The sequence below is a fragment of the Gavialis gangeticus genome, unplaced genomic scaffold (genome assembly GCF_001723915.1).
Source record: "Gavialis gangeticus isolate Ggan-Ray unplaced genomic scaffold, GavGan_comp1, whole genome shotgun sequence".
Classification (NCBI taxonomy): Eukaryota; Metazoa; Chordata; order Crocodylia; family Gavialidae; genus Gavialis; species Gavialis gangeticus.
This window is the reverse complement of record NW_017729034.1, coordinates 84,827,813-84,851,240: the sequence shown is the minus strand read 5'-3', so window position 1 is coordinate 84,851,240 and position 23,428 is coordinate 84,827,813. Positions and strand designations below refer to the sequence as shown.

General features: G+C 43.5%; 1 protein-coding gene across 1 annotated transcript in view; it reads left to right on the top strand.

The window, feature by feature from the left end:
• Nucleotides 1-391: 391 nt before the first annotated feature.
• Nucleotides 392-23,428, top strand: part of RAB32 (RAB32, member RAS oncogene family) — a 46,317-nt gene continuing 23,280 nt past the window's right edge. The window contains exon 1 of the mRNA XM_019527463.1: nt 392-668. Coding sequence (XP_019383008.1) covers nt 446-668 — 223 coding nt within the window. The 5' untranslated portion in view covers nt 392-445. The remainder of the gene's footprint in view (nt 669-23,428) is intronic.

The following is a 23,428-nucleotide window of genomic DNA, read 5'->3' as shown; positions in this document are numbered from 1 at the left end:
CGATGGCGCCTTTTCGCAGGGGGTGCACCGCCATGCTCAGGGGTGCACGCAGGGTACGCGTCACCAACGCTGAGGCCTGTCCAGCTCCATCCCCTTTGCAACCCGCCTTCCCATTCCTCAGGTGTCTGAAGGGTAGAGACACAGCAAGGGGCAACAGTGGGAGCAAGGGAAGTTTTTAGGGAGGAGGAAAAAACTTTCCCACGCGGAGCCGAGGCCCCGAGCAGACTGCGCTCGGGGCGGCCGCAGGAGGCGGCGCCGGGCTCCGCCCCCTCCTCCTGCTCCAGTCCGGCGGCAGAGCGGGTTTATATAAGGCTCGGGGGTTTCCGCGTCCTGTGACTGCAGTCAGGTGGTTGCTCCTCTCCTGCCCTCCCTTCCCCTGGCGGGGCGGAGCGGCTGCGGCGAAGTTGCTACAAAGTTGCGGGGCGAGGAAGTTTGTGCCGGCGGGATGGCTGGCGCGGGCGGCGGCGGGCCGGGTGAGTGCCGCGAGCATCTCTTCAAGGTGCTGGTGATCGGGGAGCTGGGCGTGGGCAAGACCAGCATCATCAAGCGCTACGTGCACCAGCTCTTCTCCCAGCACTACCGCGCCACCATCGGCGTGGACTTCGCCCTCAAGGTGCTGCACTGGGACAGCAAGACTCTGGTGCGGCTGCAGCTCTGGGACATCGCAGGTAAGGGCCGGCGGCGCGGCTCCCCCTGCGCCTCTCGGGGACCGGCCCCCTGCTGGCCTCCGCACCCTCCTGGAGCCGCAGGGTGGCCGTCCCACGGGACACTCCAGTTGTCTGCTACTCCCTTGATACGAAACCCCGTGCCTCTGTGTCCTCTGGTCTTTCTCTTTGAGAGAAAACGGGCAAATCTCTTTCAAGAGAAAAAGAGAACATCAAGGCACCAGTATTCGTATCGATAGAGGACAGAGTAGCGGACAACTGGAGTATCCTCTGTGAAGAGATTTAGCCATTTTCTCTCAAAGGGGAAAAACAGAGGCCAGATAGGCACCTGGTTTTGTATCTATAGAGAACAATCGGGCTGGCCTCTACAGCGGCTGCCCTAGCGGTGATCCTGTCTCTCCCATTCCTCCGGTGTCTGAAGGGAAGGGGGTTGTGGGGTGGGACAGAACAAGGAGTAATGGTCTCCTGTTGCAGCCAGGGAAGTTTTTTAGCTAGGAGGGAAAACTTTCCCATGAGGAGGGGAGTGAAGTGCTGGAGCAGGCAACCCACAGAGGTGGTGGAGTCCCTGAAAAGCATGCGCACGTGGGCAGGCAGCCTCTACCACTGAAAAGCAGTTGCTCGACTTCTTGTTTCTTTTGAAAACCTAAAGCAGGTCATGCTGCCACCTTTCTTGGGTGTGGGCCGTTTGCTTCAGGCTTTAACATATCCTTGCTTGTTTTGGTTTGGTTAGGAACTGTCTAAGAGCTGGGCTCCAAAAAGAAATTACTTCCACCACCCAGCCTTCTCATGAGGACAAGGCAAAGTAGCTTATGCTGTTAATAACTCCTTTCAGTATGGCAGTAACTGAACTGCAAAGCTGTTGTCACCTTGCTTTAACCCACACAAAGTTGTTTGTTCAAAAATGGGTAAATCTGGCTCTTCTGCATCTGGCCAGTTTTAGGCTGACTTGTAATGCTCAGAAAAAGCTACCACCAAAGATCACTTGGCTTGGATCAGGCATGCCCACACTACCTTATCTGGGCCTGCCTTTATGTGAAGGGCAAATTTGGTCTTTCTGCAACTTCTGGTGACGCAATAAGCATTGCTTCATGCTTAAGGTGGTTTGTTTTTGGTTGGGTTTTTTTTTTAATGTTCTTAGTCTGTACCAATACAGAAGAGTGTAACTAATCCTCATGCATTTCTTGTTAGATGCATCTAACTTCTAGCTTACTAACCGTGAAAAAAAGTGGGGGGGACACCACCTCCAAAACCTGCAGCTGAAATCTTTGCTCACATCCTGCAGTTACGTATAGAAGAAAGAAATGCCATACGGTGCAAACATCATGTTTCTGTTGAGGCATATCTGGTTTGGAGAACTAGGCCAATTATAAGGGTGTTTGCTCTGTCAGCTTGTCTTCTGCTGCTGTATTAAGTAGCCTTACAAATGTGATGCTACGCATTGTTTACTCTGTTTACTCATCTCTAATCCACTTTGTATGGCACTCTAATTCGGTAATACCTTTATCATTTAGTTTGTACATAGGCCTTGAGGTTCAGCCAGACCTCTGTTTTCCATCCTCTTCCCAACACTTTTAATGAGTCTTCCTAAGGCTGAGGAACTGAGCTTCAAATTTCACCATTTACTATGTACTTAATGCCATGAAAGCTGTGTTTTTAACACTTGCCTTCAAAGGGCAGCTTCTGAGTGTTGGCATCTTTCCTGGGAAAAGTAGCTGCTGTCTTACTCCTGATAATAGGCTAACCATATAAAATGAGGTAACTACTTGCAGAACAAGAAATTATCTTGTCATTCACAACTTCAGTTCGGGTACCAAAGCGGATTGATTCGGTAGGAAAAAATACAGAACTGGGGTGCAGGACAAAAGGCTAACAAAGTGAAAACATGAATGAGCAAGGCAACTATTCAGTGACTCAGGTGATTTTTGAAAAGCAACTACCTGTCAGTGGCTTTGGGTTTCCTAAAATCGCATAACTTCTCTTATAGTGGCTAACAGTAGGATGTGGTGATCCTGAGTTCAAGATAAACTGGATAGAGAGAAATAAAGAACTTCTTGAAAGGATGAGCATATGAAAACTTATGTTTTGCATCTCTGGCTTAGTCTGTAAAATGCAAATATATCCTGCCTTTTGCCTGACATCAGACTGACTTCTTTAAAATCACAAGACCGGAAAGGAGGGCAGCGGTGGGAAGGGAGAAGAGGGCAGTGCTGAGAGAAGCAAGGGGGTTGGAGAGAACAACAGAGTAATAAACCCTACTGACGTAAAGCCAATCCAGGTAATGGGATAAGATCCAAAGCAACTACATCGTCAAAATGATGGTGAAACAAATAGGTGGTCCCAGTAACTATGTTGATATCACACCTGATCTTTACACTTTTGTTGAAAAGGTTATATTCTGGAGTGGTGGCAAAATGGTGCACTTTCCCTGGATGCTGATCATGAATTTTATTGTGTTTGGGTGGCTGTCTCACTAGAAATTTCCTTTAGCTGGTCACTGGCCTTCTCTGTAGTCGTATGTCAATCTTCGGCACCAAAGATTTGGTTCTGGTTATGGTATGACAGCAGAACATCAAAGAAGCTTCTATAGTTGCTGCTAGAAGGACAAAGATTAAAATGTTGTCCACTGTTTAGTTTGTCTCTAATGAATTCCTACATTATTGTATGTACTGCTGTTAACTCCTTGATGGAAAAACTAGTACATAACCCATTACACTAGAACAGAGGGGCTCCCCACACCCTCCCCAAGTGTCACTCCAATCCTCTTCCCCTGCCTGATCTGCTTTATTCCCCAGGCTCCCTGTCCAATTTTCTGCCTTGCTTTCTGTTTCCTGCCCTATCTGCTGCTGTGCTGCATGTCCCCTACCTCATCTTCAGCATGCCACACAGGTGCTGCCCACGTACAGAGTTGGGCAACTTGTGGCTAGAGTAAACGTATAGTGATCTTTCTCACTTGACGCCAGCTTCTACAGACAATCCTTTTTGTCTTGCTGTCACACAGATACTAGAAGACAAAAGTTGCCTACTTATATGGTTCCCGTAATACCTATTGGTGGCTCTTAACCTCTGGCCTATATTGCCCACAAAGATGGCTACTCTTATGAAATGGGAAAACTAAGCCTGTTCCTATTCTTGGTGTCCATTCTATCAAAGTCACTTCCAGCACATAACAATTTCCATAGGACATCTAGCCTGTTATAGGCCCGTGCAGATCTTTGTGTATCAGTCGGTCTGTATAGGTCGACTACACAATCTTGGTTACATCATCATCTTGGGGAGGTAGCCTGCAAAAAGTACAGAATTTAAGTGATAAATCTGGCTTGTTTAACTGCTACAAACAGGTTGAAATGGAAAAGAGAAAGCTACTGCTTTAAAAACGACTACAGTAACAGGCTTCCTCATAAATAGAATTAATATTATATGTGTTCTCAAACCATGTCTTTTTATCAAAGAGGGTGACTGAGACTCTGAACATGTGATAGTCATTCCCTTTTACTCCTCAGATCAGCTGTCCTCTGGCCTTGTATAATGGGTGTAGATAACTGTGGCTGCCTGAGTGTACCACATAACAACTTTAGACATGGTTTAGGAAATGTAATGCATTAATTACTTTGAGCTCCACTCTCCCTCTCTCTGAAGTGAGTTATGCAAATAGCTGAAAGCAAAAAGAAAGGTACATAGTGCTTAAAGTGACTGTATGCTGAAAACTGATGTTAAAACAAAACTGCTTCTAAACTTGAAAGTTTCTTGCAAATTTGAGCTTGAGGCTTGACTGTATGATACTAGACCATTTTTACCAGGGGCTTTTTTTCTAGGCGGAAGACTGAACTGAGGATTCCTTTTCAGTTTCTGAACTCAGAATTGTTAAGAAACTTACTGCCCTTTTAGATGGTGTTCCTTAGCTCTAGGGCTGGATTCTCATTGTGTTCTTGCTGAATGATAACAGTTATTTTATTTATTCATATGGAATATAGCAATTGAATGACAGAATAATCTATAAACAAGTGCACTGATGGATAATACTAGTGTGACATTTTGAATTTGATATGCATTGCAAAATGTTGTCAGTAGCTTGGTGCAGGTCTTCATTGCAACCATAAAAATGATAAATAGGACATCTTCCCCCATGGTGGGTGCTATGGTTCAGATCTTTCCACGATCATGCTTGGGGTATTTAATAAAATTTCATTTGTGGTGGGTAGTTCCATCTACCTTGTCCAGTAGAAACCCTCTTCAGTGTTGTCCAGCTCTGTGTTGGTAAAGTGAAGCCAAGGGGTTTTTAATGTGGGGTCTATATGTCTGAGGGGGCTAGGTCATACTTCTAACGTGGCTCACTTCTGAAGTGATCTTTTGTCTTGGTACTAATTGAAATGAAAATAGGGTAGACTTGCACTTTGCAGAGTAACCAAAGTCAATTTACTTATAATCACAAGCTTTTGAGAGCTGAAGCTTGCTTCATCAAATTCTTAGCTTTGGACCTTTTAGAATTCCCTAGTCTAGAGATGGCCTAGATATAAAGTAGGTGCCAGGACTTTTTCTCAAATTGAGAATAAGTTTCCCTATGTAGGAGAAGAGAGAATGCAAGATAAAGGGAGTGGAAAAAGGTGTATGTGGATTTTTTTTTTTAAATTTTTTTATTTGGTGTACTGAAGGCATTGTGTTGCATGTAGTCACTTAAAATACTGTAGGTTGCAATCTTTCAAAGGTTACATTAGTGGATGCTTGATCATGAGAGAGATTTGGAAACCAAATGTCTTGAACTTTTCAAATCTTGATCCTGGTATCTTTTAAGGAAAATCTATGCAGTGATTACAAAAGGTATTTTGCCTTTGGAGGCAAAATCCTAAGGCACACTTAAGTTTAAAAGAACTGAAATTCTCTATTGAGATCTGGTAATGTGATTGACCAGGCATTTGCTTTCATATGCCTCTATATAAATGTACTTTAACCAGCCTGGTTCTAACAATCCTTAGGAGCGTGGAGGGAGGAACTATGACTCATTCTGGTGTGATTTCACAGCATTTAATGAAAGGTGCCTTAAAGTTAATTATTTTGTTCCAAGTCTCTTTCAGTGTATGGTGGAGGATATTTTCTTGGGTATTATGCCTTAAATATTAACTTTAAAAGCAACTGGCTTTTATGACGCATCACACTTCTATGATTGATCACTGTGGAAGGGGCACTCTTCAGAGACTTCTGAATTGTAATCTTTCTGGCTGTCAGGCTAAATATGACCTGGTCAGTAAGACCTGTAACTTTTTAAAAAAAGTCAGAAAAGATCATCCTAAAGAAATGACTGCTGTTACAACAGTATGTTGGCTGATTTAAACTCAGCATGGTATTAAAATACCACCGTTCTGCAAAGAAAAAGGCATGGGCCTGGGATTGGTCAGCTTGAAATTAATAAGGTCACTAACTTCACTGGAAGATGATGGTAAAAGCACTATTGTAGTTTAAATGGCTGAAAATACTTGGTGTGAATTTTGGTAGCTTGTTATCAGTCTCAAACTTGGATAAAGAAAAATGGATCTAAAACATTAGATGACCAGTATGCTTTAAATAAAACAATACGACTGAAACTTGCCAAACTTTATCCTGATTTGCATTTTGTGTGTGCTTCAAATGCTAAAACTACGCTGAATTCAAACAGATGCCTATGCAAAACTTCTGGGTAATGGGGCTCTGAGTTGCTGCAACTTCCTCTATTTTGAGGACTTCAAAGCACTTTGGCAGATGTAAGGAAAGTGACATGGGTGATGGAACTTTATTAGAAGCAATGAGTCAGTGTAACCCAGAGCTGGGAATTAAAACCAAAGGAATATATTGCAAAAGCGTTTAGGCACCTGAAGATAACTGCCAACTCACTTAAGGACCTGTTAGGATTTACAAAAGTTGCTGTCTCCCTATGACCCCATGGTTTACAGGGAAGTAGGTGCTAGAAATTGGGCCAATAATATAAGGAAGATGACCTTCGTAACCTAAACCTACCTGTGATTTCCCACTCCTCCTCCTCCTCCTCCCCAATATTCCACTGGGGTAAAGGCAAACAGAATGCACTACTCCCTTCACACTACCATGTTGGTCAACAACAAAAGTAGATTGTTGGGTAATAAATAGACTTGGGTCAAATCAGTTTGCTTGCTACATATATATGGAGGGTTACTATAATAAGGTTTTAAACAGACTTGTAACTGGAATTGACCATGCATATCCTTAGAAAAATATTTTTTTGTTTTTTGGGGTTTTTTCCCTAACAGTTGCATGTTTTAAATTTTGTTCCTCTTGTAAAATCAAGTTGGGAACTTGTGTAATTCAGTCTTTCTAACTCTAGCAAAACTTTATTTATCTGCATGCCCTCATTACAGAAGAGTTTTTCAAATATTAAAACTGATCTTGTACAGAGCTGCTTGTCCAGGTCTGCATTCCAAAGCAAGTCTCAAATTCTGCATTTGGTGCCCTTTGTCCTGACATGGGGCTTTGCAAGGTCTAAAGAATTTACTTTCTGCCAAGTAAGGAGATGTAAAGCAAATAGTAAAAGACTCTCTTTTTGTCATATAAATAAAGAAAAAGAAAAGCAATAGAACTTTTATTGGAGATCAAAGAAATCCAGCTATTGCCTGAATGTTCCAAAACTAAATGAATACTTTCACTTGGTTTATAGTAAGGGTTTTAGTATTAAAAAGGTGGAGGGTGCAGGATAGTTGATGTTGCTCTTTTTTTCCCTTTTGAGATGAAAGCAGAACTCCCAAGAGCTTTCATATGCTTAATGTGGGCTAGACAGTTTCACATGCTAATCAGTTCAGTGTTCTGGAAAGGAAGTGAACCTGTTTGCTGTATTCCATTATTAGTTCATCTGTTGATGACTCTAGTTGAAGAGGTTACGTGAGCTGCCCTGCACTGGTAAACAAACCCACTCAAACTGGAATAGGCGTGAAGAGGCTTCTGTAACCTGTTTTGGGGTGGGGGGGAACAAAAAGGGTGGAAAAGGCATGACTGCAACTTCTAAATCCACCTGGGAAGAAAAAAAAAACTACCACTCCCTTCCTTTCTTTCCCTACCCCCGAGCTGGGAAAAACTTGAGGTGTATATTACATGAGGAAAAAGGTTTCTGCTGGTCCAGAAACTTTGAGTGGTGGGTGGGTGTGCATGTGGGGGTATCAGTGATGGCATTCATTCCCACATCTTTGGGAGCTTGCTCCAACCTGAGCCAGCCTTCTGGACACAACTGTGTGTTATATTGGGTTGGTCCCCTGTGTTCCTTTGTGGTTCGGGCATCTGGTTTGACCCATCATACCGAGTCCAAACTTGTACATTGGCTTCCGAGCCACGTGCCAGGCGGGGCCTGGTGCACCAAATCTGGGTTCGTGCTGAATCTGGGACTTCAGACCTGAGGTACTTGCCTGTAGTCCAAGGTAAAGTCTTCTATCCCCCCCCCAATAATAAAAGATTGCATATTACATTTTGGGGGCATGCTTGTATGTGAGGAAAATACAGGTATTTAAGATAATGGTAATGTTAGCAGGATATACCCTGGTGATGAAAAACACTGAAGCTATATTTCAGAAGTTGGCTGATTATCTATGGTGTGAATTTCTGCAAGAGCCTCCCAGCAGGACTTGAGAGGATGGCAGGGGAGGGGGGTGGGGCAGGGGCGGTGCTTGCAGAAGTTCAGGAGGAGGGAAGGGGATCATTTTTGAGGTCTGGGGTGAGAATTAATTGCTGAGGTAAAACTTGTAGGAGTGGAGCATTGTAAATGTGATTGTCTAGGAAATATGCGAGCTTCTTCTGTCTTTATATATACAGTTAGTCCAATAAAAGATATTGCCTCCAAAACCTTGCTTCTGGTGAGATGATACATGATCAGCTTGTGAAAGGGGATTGTATAGTGACTGAAGACAGTTTTTAATATTTCAGTGAAGAATGCCTTGCATTCAAAAGTTTTTCTTTTTTTTTTTTTCCTTTTTATTTAATCCCAGCCATGCAGCTGGTCCAAAAAGACATCCCCCTTCCCCAACCCCAAAACCTTGATGCTTATATGAAACAAAGTAACTTACTGTGCTATGGTGGAATATTAGAGTTTTAGTTTTTAATTTGGTATTCTGTAAGGCAGTGGTCTCTAAGAAAACAGAACTTCTATTTATATTTATTTTTATCTAAAAAAAAATAAGAAATTAAGCTTTACTAATATTTAATATACAGATTGACACTCACTCAGTCTGTGTGTCAGACGGTCACGTGTCACGTACGGTACGCGCGGTATCCTGAGGGAAGAGTGGGAGTTCCACAATGCGGGGGGTTGACAGTGGCGCTCTCGCTTGTTCGTTCGCTTTCAGCGTATTGCGACATATTGGGGGTGCGTACTCAAATTTTTTACTGATAGGGGTGCACGATCAAAAAAGTTTGGAGACCACTGTTGTAAGGCACTGTGGTATCTCAAACTTTGTAGTTTTAACGCTATAATCACTTTACATAACACAGTAAAATGAATCCTAATCACTGGAAATGAGGGCAACTTTCTTAGAATGCCTTCCTCTGTATAAGAATTTTAATAATGCATATGGAAAAATGGCTATAGCTGCCTCTTAGGAAGGCAAGCAGCATAGTTTATGTATAGTGGCATCTTGCATGTTACTGTTATGTGAGAGGATTGCATTCGTTTGTTTTGTTGTGGATTTTTTTTTTCCTGCTAAATAACAGATTTAACTTCAGATGTTCATTTACCAAAGCAGCGTATGACTACTACAAATCACTGCAACCTGTGGGGGCTGAGGTGGTGTGTGTGCTACAGTACATGGTTGACAGCCCAGAGGTTGCAAGTCTGAGACCACATCAGAAGTGCTCATAGTGCAGCCCTGTCAGATTCCAGTGAATCTGCAAACCCTGCTGAATACTTTGTGACAAATGCAAGGAAAGGACTGCAATCTTGTGTATGTTACAAAGGTGTTCATTCACAGCAGTCTTCCTACTTGGAACAACCATTTTTGGCAGGGTATTTTTGTGTTGCATTGCTCCACCACAGTTGAGAAAAGTGCCCTGAGCAGAAAACTATAAGCATTACTATGCCAGTCCCTTCTGACTTCATTTAGTGCTTCATGTTTGTGCACATTCATTGCTCACTGCAGAGGCTTTTAGGTTCTAAGCAGTAACTGCTGTTGGAATCTCAAAAAGCATTCAAAATTACAAGATGTACTGGCTGTCCTATTACAAGGTTGATCAGGATGCATTAAGTCATTTCTAGAAGGATGGAACAAGAATACTGCAGTACACTTTCCTCACAACTTCATTCTGAAGTATGAAGTAGAAAGGTCAAGTGAATTCAAGTGCCACTGCCAAAAGGAATAAATACTTGACATGGATCATCTAAACTTGTATACCTGTCATTCTGCAGAGTGTGGATGATTTCTGTCTTGCATGACTAGTTGTGGGGGCAAGGTAGGTAACTTGGAAATCATTTGTGGACAGCTAGTTTCAGTATATTTCAAGCAGAGAAAGGTCTTTTTAAAACTAGAGAGGAAACAACTGGAGAAGTCCTTTTAAACTAGTTTAAATGGGAATTGACTTTTGGCAGGCAGTATGGGTGGATCCGGCAATGGGGCCATGGTCACGGATCCTTCAGGGGTGGTTCACAGATGCAATGAAAAGAGCTCATTACATATTTGTCATAGATGAAGGGGATGTGGCCATAGACCCTCTCTGATCTTGGATGCCAGTGAGCTCTTGGCAGCATGTGCTGTGAACTCTGCGCTCCCCAGTGCAGGCTCTACCCAGCATTCCTGCTTTCAAGTAGCTCCTAAAGCCTGCTGCTGTCTACTCTTTCCCCACCTCCCACTGCTAAATTCAGCATCAGGGAAAGGAGGTACTGCAAGCTTTTGGAATTGAGTGAAAGCAGAACCTGCATGTTGCCAACTGCTTCCTTCCTTTCCACTGTCGCTGAAATAAGGGGAGGGGGAGGGAGGGTAAGAGCAAAAGGCAGCAGGCCTCTGGACCTGCTTGAAAGCAGGGGCTCCAGGCAGAGTCTGGGCCAAACTACAGTGAACTTGTATTGCTTGCAGCACATATGAAGCTCCCAGTGCTGTACACAGGGCCTAGCCCAGGGGCAGGCAATTATTTTGGGCAGAGGGCTGCTTACTGAGTTTTGGCAAGCTGTCAAAGGTAGGTAGCCCTGCCCCTTGACAGGTGCCCCACCCCCTGGTCACTATCTTGTGACTGGAAGTCCCTCCTCTTGCCCCCAGAAGTACTTTTTTCAGCAAGCGGTTTTGCCATCTCGGTACCAGAAAAATACAAATTATATTCTACAAAGCAAACATCTAAAGCATTCATTCATTTGATTTCAAAAAAAATATTTTTGTCCTGATTTACATATATTTGTGTAGTGTATATGGAGGTGATTGCACAATAGCTTAAAATGAAGTCTTATACCATAACCCCACACACAATACAAGAGTAAGGGCAGGGGATATGTGTGCATGTGTATGGTGAGATGTGAATGTGGGACTCTTCCTATGAACATATGCACCCAGACTCTGCCCCTTGGCCTGCACACCACTGTACTGGTGTAGTTCTGTGCTCCACAGTCTGGTGATGCAGCCAGCAGGCATGTGGTGCTGGAGTAGGGCCAGGGCAGGAAACTAGCTGGGGGTGGGGCAGGCTGGGTTGCTTAGCCTGCTAAGGCTCCCTCTGGGTACTGCTGCCCCTGTCTCTTTCCAGCTTTCACATGCAGCCAGAAGCTAATAAATACTAATTTATTAATTTTAGGGGCCTCACAGGCTGGATAGAATGGCCTGGTGGGCTGGATGGCCCACGGGCTATATGTTTGGCCTGTCCCTGGCCTAACCAAAGGTGGGTGGGGGTGTGCATTGGGAGGCTACAGTTGTGCCAACACATCACCACCCCCCCGCCCCCCATCCCTGTGCAGACAGAACATCTTCACATATGAAGGTAAATGATGAGTTTGGCTCGGTGGTAGTGGTGTGGTGTAATCTGGTGATGCGTTAGAAGAGGAGTCTTGTTGGGATTAGCTGAACAAGTCTCTTTGAATTCATTTTTTAAATGGGTGTTCTCAAGAATGAATAGGAACTAAGTCGTCTTAATGACCGCAGTGCAGATTGTATCTGGTCAGCAAACTCTTAATTTAACTAAGAACTACTTGTTTGGTTATAAACAGCTTTTAACTTGATGTACCTATTGTCTGCATAAAGACAACCTTTTTTGGTAACAAACTTGACCTGATTAGTTAGAACTTTCCTTTTTTTGTACAAAAAAAGCAAAGTTCTCTATCTCCTCAAAGGGAAATTTCTCTGTATTTATAAACTGGCTTAAATGGGGCAGGGGAAATCCAGCAAGAGGGTCTCCATTTATCTGACAACCATCCTATTTTCTCCTTCTTTTTCCCCGTCCCCATCATGTACTGTTCCACCACTTGTCCTGTTTGTTGCCAGAATTTCTATAATTACCTGGAACTTCCAGATACTTTGTGTTTAGAAAGTATTCTGCTGGCCCAGAAGCAAGTAACTAGGAGTTGTGGGATTCCTCAATCCCTCCATGGTATAGAAGACACATTATTGTTTTAACATATTTGTCCTTTCTAAATAGTTGGAAATGATTCTAGAGTAGAAGTTGTTGGCAGTCCCTTGATAAGAGGACAGCCTTTCAGTGAACTGGGAAATCATTTGGCGAGTCCATAGATCACTAAGTAGCCTGATTTGGGATCCACATAGAATCCTAGAAAGAAGGACTGGAAAGGACATAAAGTCTGGTTCCCTGCCCTGGGCAGGAAGTAATTGGGCTCAAACAAGTTCAACGAAGTATTTGTCCAGCCTCCTCTTAAAGACTTCCAGAGATGGCAACTGCACCACCTCTGCTGGAAGTGTTCCAGATTCTAGTTACCTGTACAGAAAATAAGTGTTGTTTTTTTTCCTTATGTCCAACCAGAACTTTTTTCCTTGACTAGCTTGTGTCCATTGGTCCATATCTTCCTGTAGGTGGCTTTTTAGACAAGTTGTTCACCTAGATCCTGGTGTTCTCCTTTGACACATTTTTGTAGGCGGCTGTCAAGTCACCTTTCAGCCTTCTCTTGCTCAGGCTGAACAGTCCCAGATCCCAAAGTCCCTCCTCATAGGGCCAGTCCCCCAGGCCCTTGAGCATGCAGGTGCCCCTTCTCTACACTCTCTTGAGCTTGTCTCCATTCTTCTTGAAGTGTGGTGCCCAGAACTGGACACAATACTCCAGCTGTGGCCTCGCCATTGCCAAATGGAAGGGGACGAGCACCTCTGAGGATCTGTTGGCAACACATCTGCTGATGCAAACCAGAGTTCTATTTGCTCTGTTGACGACTTTCTCACACTGGTGGCTCATTCATCATCTGGTCAATTGTCTCCCCTAGGTCCCTTTTGGATGCAGTGCCAGCTAGTGGACCACCACCCATTGCATAGATATGGTGAGGGTTCTTCCTACTCAGATGAAGGACCTGGTGTTTTGTCCCTGTTGAACCTCATCTGGTTCTGTTCAGGTCCTAGGACCAGCTTGTCCAAAGTTGTCCTGAATCCTTGACCTGTCCTTTGACGTGCCCACTTGTCCCCACAGTTTGGTACTGTCTGTAAACTTAATAATTGCACTTTTCACTCCCTCATCCAAGTCATTAATAAAGATATTAAAAAGCATGGGCTCAAGCACTGATTCCTGGGGTACACCGGTGGAAATGGCCTTTCAGGACTGCTGTGTTTAGTAAGTCCAAGCATTTGGTATGCCTTGTACAAGCAGTCAGGAGTGACCTAGAACTTTTCAGCTGAGTGAACACACATGACATAATCATTAGTGCATGTCAAGATCATTAATGGAGGTGTGGGTTTCTCTTTTCTTGGATCTGGAACATAATCAGTTAATGTTGGAGATTCCTATCCATGTGATACTAGATGCTGACTCTAGACAGACATCTTTCTGCAGTGAGATGTGGAATAGCTGCAATATAGCTGGAAAAGAGTTGGTTCACTGCAGTTCGAACAGTGAAGGGGTCTGTTTCTGAGCAGTTGCTTAGGATGGCTGTTGCTGTCATGTTGTCAAGAAGGAATTTGATAATGGTAACCTTTTGGCAGGCATCTAAATCAACACTCTCTGGTTATAAAGTCTATTGGGGAAGTGAAAAGCTTTAAGATGATTTCAATTAGTGGGCCAACTGCATAGTTGACCCAGAGTTAGACAAGCTTTCAGATGCAAGGCAGTTTTTTTCAGGTTCCTTAATTTTTGTCTGACTTTGGTCCCAGTTATGCAGTTGGTCCAGTAGGAAGGTATTGCCCAAAAAATCCTTGCCTCTCGTATAATTCCTGGACCATCACAGCTACAACACCATTCTACTGCTGCCGTACAAGAAGTAACTGCTTGATGGTAAGAATCTTTTCCTAGGGCTATTCTTCATAACTCTCTTTGAAATCTATAATCAACTTCCGGAGTGAGTGGCTTCATTCTTAGTGTCTTCATACTAATTTCTTTTCAAGGCAAGCCCTCCACCCCCGAACAAAACTAAAATTTCATGCCTATTGAATATACTTGGGTGTCATGCCTTCTCCCCCCTCAGGCATTTAGGAAGAAGGTGGCTTTCAGCTGAGGCTTCATGATCGCCTTGGTCTTGATTGGAAACATGGCCATGAGTTGATTATGGCCCTAGATCTGAAGTGTCTGAGCTTTGTGCTCAATTTACTTTATTAATAAAACCAAGCTTTTTGTTCCACATTAATCTGCTCTTATTCTCTTTTCCCTCCCCTGCTGTCTCACAGGAAAGGAAGGGGATGAGCACAGTAATATTGTATTCAGGTTTGCAATGTTTAGAAATGTTTAAACTAACAGATGTGATTCCAGTGAAGCTGCAGGAGAACTCCCACCTGAGGCATTCCACAGAATTGCAAAGCTTACTGTTCAATAACTTTTGCTTAAAACAAACTTGGAGCTAGTTTAGACTTAGATTCTAACTATTGAGCTTTATGCCTCTTATACAGATATTCAGTGAAGAGCAACTTCTGGTTTGAATTTTTTCTTGTTTTGTAATTCAATACAACTCTCTACTCCAAAGGCATTTTTCTAGTTGAATAGAAAAATCCTGACAGTACCAACTTCCTGGGGTGAATGCAGAAGCACTCCTTGACTCTACCTAGCTCTGAAAATCTAAAGGTTGAATAAAGACTTCCACCCCCCCCCCCTTACAACTTGATGATTTGCATCTGCATAGAATTGGGTAGAAAGTCTCATAAAACAAAACTGGCTGACTGAATCTCTTCCTCTGCAGTAGGGAAGAAGCATACTGAACAAACAGAAGCAACTATTTCTTGTATAAAAATACATAGCTGTATACTAAAATATTACATTAAAATTTTTGAATTTGTATCACTGGTTCATCTAGAAAACACTGTTTTAGTTGACTCTTAACAATCTTATTGGGAGTTCGCCTGTTAATGTAGAGTGGTTAGCACTTCAGAAGAATGGCTCTTCTGGCATTTTGGAAAATGGCAATATTTTTACAGTAGTCAATTAAGGTAGGCTTCCAGTAAGCTCTCCTGGCTTTGCATGCTCATCATCTCAAAAATATATCCATATGACTTTGAGTAGTTTGACAAATATAAATAGCATAACTACCCCATACTTGTTCTAGCTTATGTATTTGGAAGTGCATACTCTTTCATGAAAACAATAACACAAGTAGATTATGGTGATTTTAAGCGCAAAAAAAAAAAAATTGGGATACTAATATGCCTGCTTAATGACACACTTTAAATTAAGTTATCTTTCAGTTTATGCCCCAGTATCATTTCTAGTTTTTTACCAGTGTCAAGCAGTGAATATAGAATTTGCAAAGACAAGCAACTTGACAGTTTGCCAGTGCTCAATTCTAGTTGGTGAATTTGAATTTAAATATTTTACTATGTGGAAAGTTCTAACTTTTTTTTTCCATACCATCTCTTGTTTCTGGAGAAAATGCTTTGGGGAAGGGATATTCTGTACTCTGGATTGAGTCTCTCCTATAGCAATTGGATTTTTCTCTTTCAGTGGTACAAAATAAGGAGCCCCAGCAGGCTGTGATAACTCTTTTGAAAGCTAAAACTATAGGAACTAAGTTGATGTCTCCAAGTAACCCTTTCTCAAAGCTCCCATACTTAGTAAGATGTTAAGCAATTCAGTCTTTTTTGACTTCAAGTAGATATTTATAAATAATCAATCCCCTTGGTATCTCTATCCACACCTTTTATGGATCAGGTTGCATCTGATGTTCCAAATTACTCAGCTTGTACTTCCAGAATATCAGAATAGAAGGGCCACAGATGTGCAGTAAAGCACAAATGTTCTATTCTGACTCAGTTACAGGTACTGTGCAACAGAAATGTTTAACTTGCTACAGCTTGCTTCACAGCTGTCTCTTCCATGCTTGGATTTATTTTCATATAATGTATTCAACATACACAATGCATTTTGTTACCAGACTGGCGGAGCACAAAAAAAAAAGGAGCCTAGATACTACCTCACTTATCATTAATCCTGACCTCCCTTTCTTCCCCCTGTAAGAACAATTTTTTTGAGGTGAAGAGATGCCGACAACTCACAGTATCTACTTGAATAGCTGTTGTTTAATTGGAATCTAAATCAAAGAGAAGGTTCCAGTCATCATAGCCATTTTCTATGGGGATGAAAAGGAGCTGTCCTTACTGCATGGGAATGGAAAGCATTATTCTGTATTATGAAATTGAGGTTGACCTTCAAATGCATACCTGACTCTCACAATATAGTGCAGTAACCTAGCCATGATGTACCAGATGGGAATGACTGGCAGGAGTGATTCTCTCTTTTAAAAAAAAAAAAAAAAAAAATCTGTCTCTGGCTTGTGAAGTTGCGTAACTTTATTTCTAGCTACTAATGCAGCCTCCAATTTGTAGTGAAAGGACCAATCTAAGATGGCCCCAAGCTTAGTAACTACTCCTTGAATTACATAGTAGGCTGCTAAGCAAGTCTGACTATTAATTCTTTATGCAAGTCAGCTTCAAAACACTTGTTATTAATTCTAATGGGAAATCTGGCGAAGCAATAATGTCAAGACTGTTTTCTAACTAGTGGCTGGATTTCAGGCTGTCCAGGGAAATTGCTTAGAAAGATGCATCTTGGCCTAGATACAAAAAACATTGTCACTAAATGTGCTGTTTTTAAAATGAGGCCAAATGTGATCCAGAAATCTTTACTGTTTTCAGTGGTTTGTGCCTTTTTAAAAGAGGACCTTTTTTCCTTTTGTGGGGAGTTGATCAAATTGGTCCCATTTTCTTCTCACTTCTGGCCAGTGTTCTAGACTTCTAAATATTAAATGGCTGTCTTTGCCTAAAAGTTGGAATTCTATTTAGTAACAACCTGTGCCACAACGTATCAGCTAACAATGTATTTCAGTCCCCCGATACAGTATTGTCTGGGGTAGATAATTTTTTTTTTTTTAATGGCATTACACACCATCTGGAACCAACTTCCTAGGGAAGTGGTCCTTGCCTGTACCTTGGGCAAATTCAGAAAAGGTTAGATGATCACCTGTCTGGGATCTTGTGAACCCAGCATTTATTCCTGCCTGTGGCAGGGGGTCAGGCTAGATTATCTGATCAGGTCCCTCCTGACCTTAGGTATTATGAACACACCATGCACAAGAGTATTACAGTGTCTGTTCATCACTGCTGAGTGTGCCTTGCTGTGTTTGGCTGCTTTCCAGCATGCTGGAGGAAAGATGGGAGGTGGGACTTGAGAAATTGGAAGACGCTAATCTTGCTTAAGTAGAAATCCATGCTGTGGTCTGTAGGCTTTAACTGAACTAGGTCTCTCATGAGTGGGTCTGTACAAATTCTTTGGCCAGTGTTAACGACAAAAAGGAGAGGATTTTGAGTGTTGCTCTTAAACAGTTGTCAAAACTAAAGTTGGCTTATCAAAGCCAAGGCTGAACTAGCAAATATCTTCCCAGGGCAGGAAATCTCTTGACAAAAGACTAAATTTGTCTAAATTAGCTGCTGCTAATTTAAATAAGTGAAATTGATTTAGTTCCTCTGCTCCCAAGATTACAGGTGGTAATGCTTTTTTCCTTTTCTGGTAGTTACATGGCAATGCTGGTGGGGGAAGAAATATTGTGCGTGTGTGTATGGATGTGGATATATCATGATGAGGGATTCACTCATACTTGAGCTGTTTGAAAACTTTAGAGTCTTGACAAATGGAGAAGAATGGTCCAGATACACAGAATTTTTGTCTCCAAACTCCCCCTGAGCCTTCTGTCTTTCAATACAGTTGGCTTTTTTATCACTTCAACAGAAGCAGGGTCTGTCTAATAACAAGCTTCCTCTAAAAATCTTTATATTGTACGATCTCTTGCAGCCCTTTTTACAAGAACATAAGAACTGGCACTTATTGGGTCTTACTCTGCCACTGAGACACAGAATACTGGGTAAATGCTTAAAGGGAGAATGAACGGGGTATGACCAGGACTTTTTTCCCCACTGTCCCTTTCACTTGCAGTCTCCAGCATTTAGTAAGTTCTGATTTGTAGTCTGTAGCTCTAACTTTCATGGTCAATAGGTACTGATACCCCTTTCCTCCCAGAAGGTTCAAGCCCTCTTTTATAAATTGTGTTCAGCTGCCAGCTACCACAGCATCTTATGGCAATACATTCCATACTTCAATTGCATGCTGGGGGGGGGGGGCGGTCCTTTTAGGGTTTTTTGTTTGTTTTTTTTAAATGAAACTAGTAAGTTTGACCCCCTAGTTCTTGTAGATTACTTACTCTCTCAATGTCTATTTTACTTTCACTATTTTAATATTTTGTAAACCCTTATCATTTTTTCCCAACTGATTAGACCTAGTCTCTCCCCAGATGGAAGCTTCTTCATACTACTGATCATCCTTGTTGCTCTTCTCTACCTTCTCTAATTCTTCTGTATCCTTTTGAGGTGTGGGGACCAAAATTGGCCATTTTATTCCAGGTATGCATACATCATGAAGCTTTATAAATGAGCATAACAATACTTTGTTTTGCTTACAGCTCCTAATAATCCCTAACATCTGAGCTTGTGTGTAGATGAAACAAGGGGTGTGTGTGCATGATGCTTTAAAGTGGGCTAATTGCTTTTGCACTGCTTTAATGGTGTCAGTGTTTGCATGCCTTGGTGGTGTATTGTGCATTAATTCCAGCTGCTGTAGGAAATTTGGTGGCACGGTGTGCCTTAAATGACTCGAGGTGCAGCAAATTAAAACTCCTCAAAGGAGTTTGCTGCTCCTACAGCTATAGAGTGAAGCACTGGGCTCTGTACAATTCCGGGGCTCTGCAGGAAGCCCATCAGGTAGCCTGGCAGCAGCCCAGGAAAGCAGGCTCTGCCCAAGAGAAGTGGCAAGTCTGATCTTCCTTCCCCTGGAGATTGCCTGCGCTGTGCTGAGCAGGGGCCCAGTACTTCCTTCTGCGGCTGTGGTGCTCCCCCCGAGCTGAATGCTTGCACTGAAGCCCAGGGAACACTGTCCACTGGCAGCTTGCCCTCCTCCCCCCTGCCCCCCCTGCCAGAGAGGAAGGTAAGTCAGCCGGGCATGTGAACAACACAGGTGTTTTAATTGAGTTGGTCTTTTAAAACACCCACCACTTCAATTTAGGGCCCTTGGTTTCATCTACACACTCCCTTGTTTGACTCTATTGGCTGCTGAGCACTGAGCTGTTGTTTTTAGCAAACTAACTCCCAGATCTTTCCTGTCTGGTAATGGCTAATGTAGAGCTCAACATGGTAAAAGCCTGACTTGTATGTAAGCCTGACTTATATTTAAGTTGGGTAACTGCAGGTGCATGTACATGATGCATTTACTACAGAGCTGCCTAATTAGACACTGAGATTTTACTGCGGAGCTAGTCTGCAGCCCTATTAGGCTGCGGTTAAATAATTAACTCTGCTGTAGATTAGTACTTGTAAATACAAGTAGTATTCTATGGTGGTGGTCTTTACTGCTGAGCAATGCATGTAGTAGGGCTGTGCAAAGCTTCGGTTGCTTTTTCTTTAAGCCCCACGCTCACTGGCTGCAGCAGTGGGAATCAAGGCTTCTGAGGGCTCATTGAACCTCCCCCCCCACTCCCTGTGCAGTGGAGGGCAGCAGGAATTGCCCCAGCTGCCCCGTGGCATGGGTACAGTAGAGTGTGGCAGGGTGCTGCACACTTTCTGGGAGCTGGAGCTGAGTAGTACCAGGCTCTGGCTGACTGCTGGAGCTGCCCCAGCTCCTAGATGGTGCATGGCACCCTGCCAAGCTGCATCGCACCTGTGCCAAGCTTGGGGGGGCGATCCCTGCTGTGCAGGGGGGTTCTGCCATGAGTCCTCTGAGGCCCTGATTGCTGCTGCCAGAGCCAGTGAGTGTGGGGCTTTAAAAAAAAAAAAAAAGTGCTGGGGGGCTGGACAGGGCAGCCATGGGGGCTTCTCCTGCGGCTCCCCCTGCCCAAGAAGAAGCAGGCACAGCCAGAGGAGCTGCAGGAGAACCTGTAGCCACCTGGCTATGACTGCCTCTCCCTGGAAATTTGGTGCCAATTTTGGATTGGCCGTTTTTTTTTTTTTCCCCCCCTGATTTTTAGCAGAATCAGATGGGGACAGATTCAAATTGCTGAACTGAATTGCTGTCCTCCAAATCGGCCGAATCCAAATCTGAACCAAATACTTCCCTATTAGCACAGGCCTAATGTGTGCCACTGGTGGGGCTGGCTGGGGCATGAGGGTGCTTCAGTGTAAGGGCTGCTTGGCAGCTAGCCCTGTACTAGAGCATCCTTATGCCCCAGCCAGCCCCTCCACAGGGCAACGCATGCATAAACACAGCACCTGGGAGCAATAAACTCTGGTATGGTATGTGCAACAGTTCATTGCATTGCATTAATTGCATGTGCAGAAATCCTGTGTGTGCCTTTAATTTAGTTCTTGTGAAAAAGGTTTTCCTCTGAACTGACTTGGCATGGTGGCAAAATGAGTGGAGGGAACCTGGCTCTTGGGCTTACTATTCATCATGGTTAGATGGTGGGGAAGGTAGTTTTGGAAGGTCTCATAAGGGGAGATGTAAAATAGAAATTCCTGGAGTATACTGGGAATGCTGCCATCCATGATACTTATGGGTTCCCTTACTTACCTAAGGGAGGTGAGCTAGGGGGACATGAGTCTTATCTGGTATTGAAAGTGCTGGAATATATAATCTGAGGAAAGTAAGGGTACACTAAAACAGTGGGCTTGTATTTGAGACAAGGATTTAACTTCCAGTCTTGCAAGTAGCATCTTGCTGAGCTGTAGAAGTCATTTATGCCCAGATCTGTGGAGGCATTTAAGTGCCTGACTCCTAAATGGACTCCTTAAGTGCTTGAGAGTTGGGCAGCAAAGTAACTTGCAGCCTCTGGGCCTTAGTCTCTCTACATCTTTAAAACCAAATTATTCTCTTTTCTGCTGCTTAAGGTCCAAATATCACAATGGCCAGAAAACAGTGAGTAAAGGGGCCTGGGCAGGAAGCAGGTGCTGACTAGCCAAAGCTTTGTCTCCTCTGCTACTTAGTGGAGATGACAAAAGCAGGAGTTCTGTAACTTGAATATTCAAATCTCTGGGACATAATCTTTCTTACAACTTGTTCTCTAATATTGTTAAGTGGTGGTAGTGGGGAAACCTACTAAAAAATGCTATCTCCTTTAGATAAAAGGAGATAAAATTGCTTTTAGATGGAACATCTGCAATAGTCCAGTATTTGAATATCTAATTTTCCTGTATATTTGAACAACGCTAATTTGTTCAATGAATGTCATACATCTCTTTTGCTTCTGTGCTGATTTGCAGTACTTTTGAATGATCATTCTGGCTCTGAGGTAGGAGCTTGCTGAAAGTTCAAATTAACAAGCTGCCAGGTTACAAGGACTCAGTCAATCAGACTTTGACTTCATTTGAATTATTTACCCAGTGATCAGCCCACGGAGCCAAGTAGCATTGAATTCTTGCCATGGGGCTCCCCACAGGTCCAGAAATTTGGCAGCAGGGTACTGTGTATCAGTATTGCTTCCTGCAGCTCTGGGAGCCCCATGGCATAAATTCAGTGCTAAGATCTTGGACCCATGGGAAGCCCCAGAGTCCAGCAAACATGGCCCTAGCATGCAGCTGTAGCCCTAGCATATGATCCCAGTTGCACCCTAATCTGCCCTTTAACTGTAAACTTGAGGGGGTTTTTTATGCATTTGACAGCAATATATATGCGGCTCTGCTGTTCCTTTTCTCTTATGGGTCTTGCCCAGCAACAGTGTTGGGGGAGACTGAAAGATTTGTTAAAGGAAGTTGTGGCAATAAGACTGTTGGCAGGAAAAGTACAGAAACTTAAGTATGCTCTGTGATCTGGTCTTTTCTGAAAGACTTAGCTACAAGCTTAGGAGAAAGTACCTGTATGTGAGATACTCAACACAGCTGGTTTTATGGGCTAGTGCTGGATCTAGACCAGCTGTGGAAATTCTGAAGTGCAGATCAGGCCATTGACTAATCATTTGGTGCATAATATGGTACCTTGGAGAGGGGCAGGGCAGCAGTAGCAGCAAAGGGGAAAGTTTTCAATTAGCAATAATTATTAAATGCCTACTTTGAATTACATAGTATGTGGATTGAAGGTTGTTTGAAATGACTGGACCTTGAAGGGGGTCCAGCATTCATAGTTTAGTGTTACACAATGTAAGGAAATGTCTCTTAACTGACAGGATGTTCCTGTCACTGTGCAATCTATATCAAAGGCAAGGACTTGACCAACTTGCTCAATGTCAGTGACTAAGAAGCTTCTTCTTGGAGCATGGTTTTGGTGAGAGATATGAACAACCTTTGTAGGACCAGAAGTAACTGCCTTTCTCCCTGCAGGAATACAATGTCACTTCTGCATCTGCAGGGTAATTCAGCCTGTATGTTTTGAAAATTTAACTGAACAATGGCATTCTGGTGCTAGGACCTGGTTGCTGCTACTTTCCTGCCAGCAGGGTGAAGTGGAGGAAGGGGGTAGACTCCTGGTTGTGGTGTGATGTGGACAAAGCTTTTGCCACAATAGCCCCAGCTCCACAAACTGCATCCAGTGGTTCTGGGAGATGGATCCAATCCATAGGGCGTAAATTGTCAATCCCTGGACTAGACCAGTGGTTCTTGGCTGGGGAGCTATGAGCAGGCTTTTAGGAGGACCATCATGTCTGGCATAGGGAGGAGCTGCCTCAGCTCCCTGGGGCTGAGGTGAGTCGCAGTGCAGGGACAGGCCCGGCCCCGCAGCTTCCATCTTGTGGATGGTGCTACAGGAGGGTGGGCAAGGCCCTACATTGCTGCTGCTCAGGTGCATGGAGTCCGAGGGCTCCCTGACAGCTGCACCCAGGGCTGTGCAGGTTGTACTGGGGAGCTGGGCAGTTGTTGTGGCACAGGTGGGCTGTGGAGATTTTGTAGCATGCTGAAGGGGTGGGAGTGGAGGGGAGCTTGGGAATAAAAAAAAGGTTGAGAACCCCTGGCCTAAATTCTCTCCTGCGAGTCCTTCCAATTCTGATTCTGTTCCTAAAACTTGCCATTCAAATCAAGAGCCAAACTTAAACCCTATTCTGATCTGTCTTAAAATGCCCACTATGTGACAAGAACAGCACAATCCCAAGAGTTCAGGCTGGGGGTTTAGCATCCAAAATGTCACTTATGGAAGCCAACTGCTTTGTTTTATTTCTCTTTCGTGATTTCTTCTCCTTGCAGCAGTGCCCTTCCCCCCCCCCCCCCCCCCCC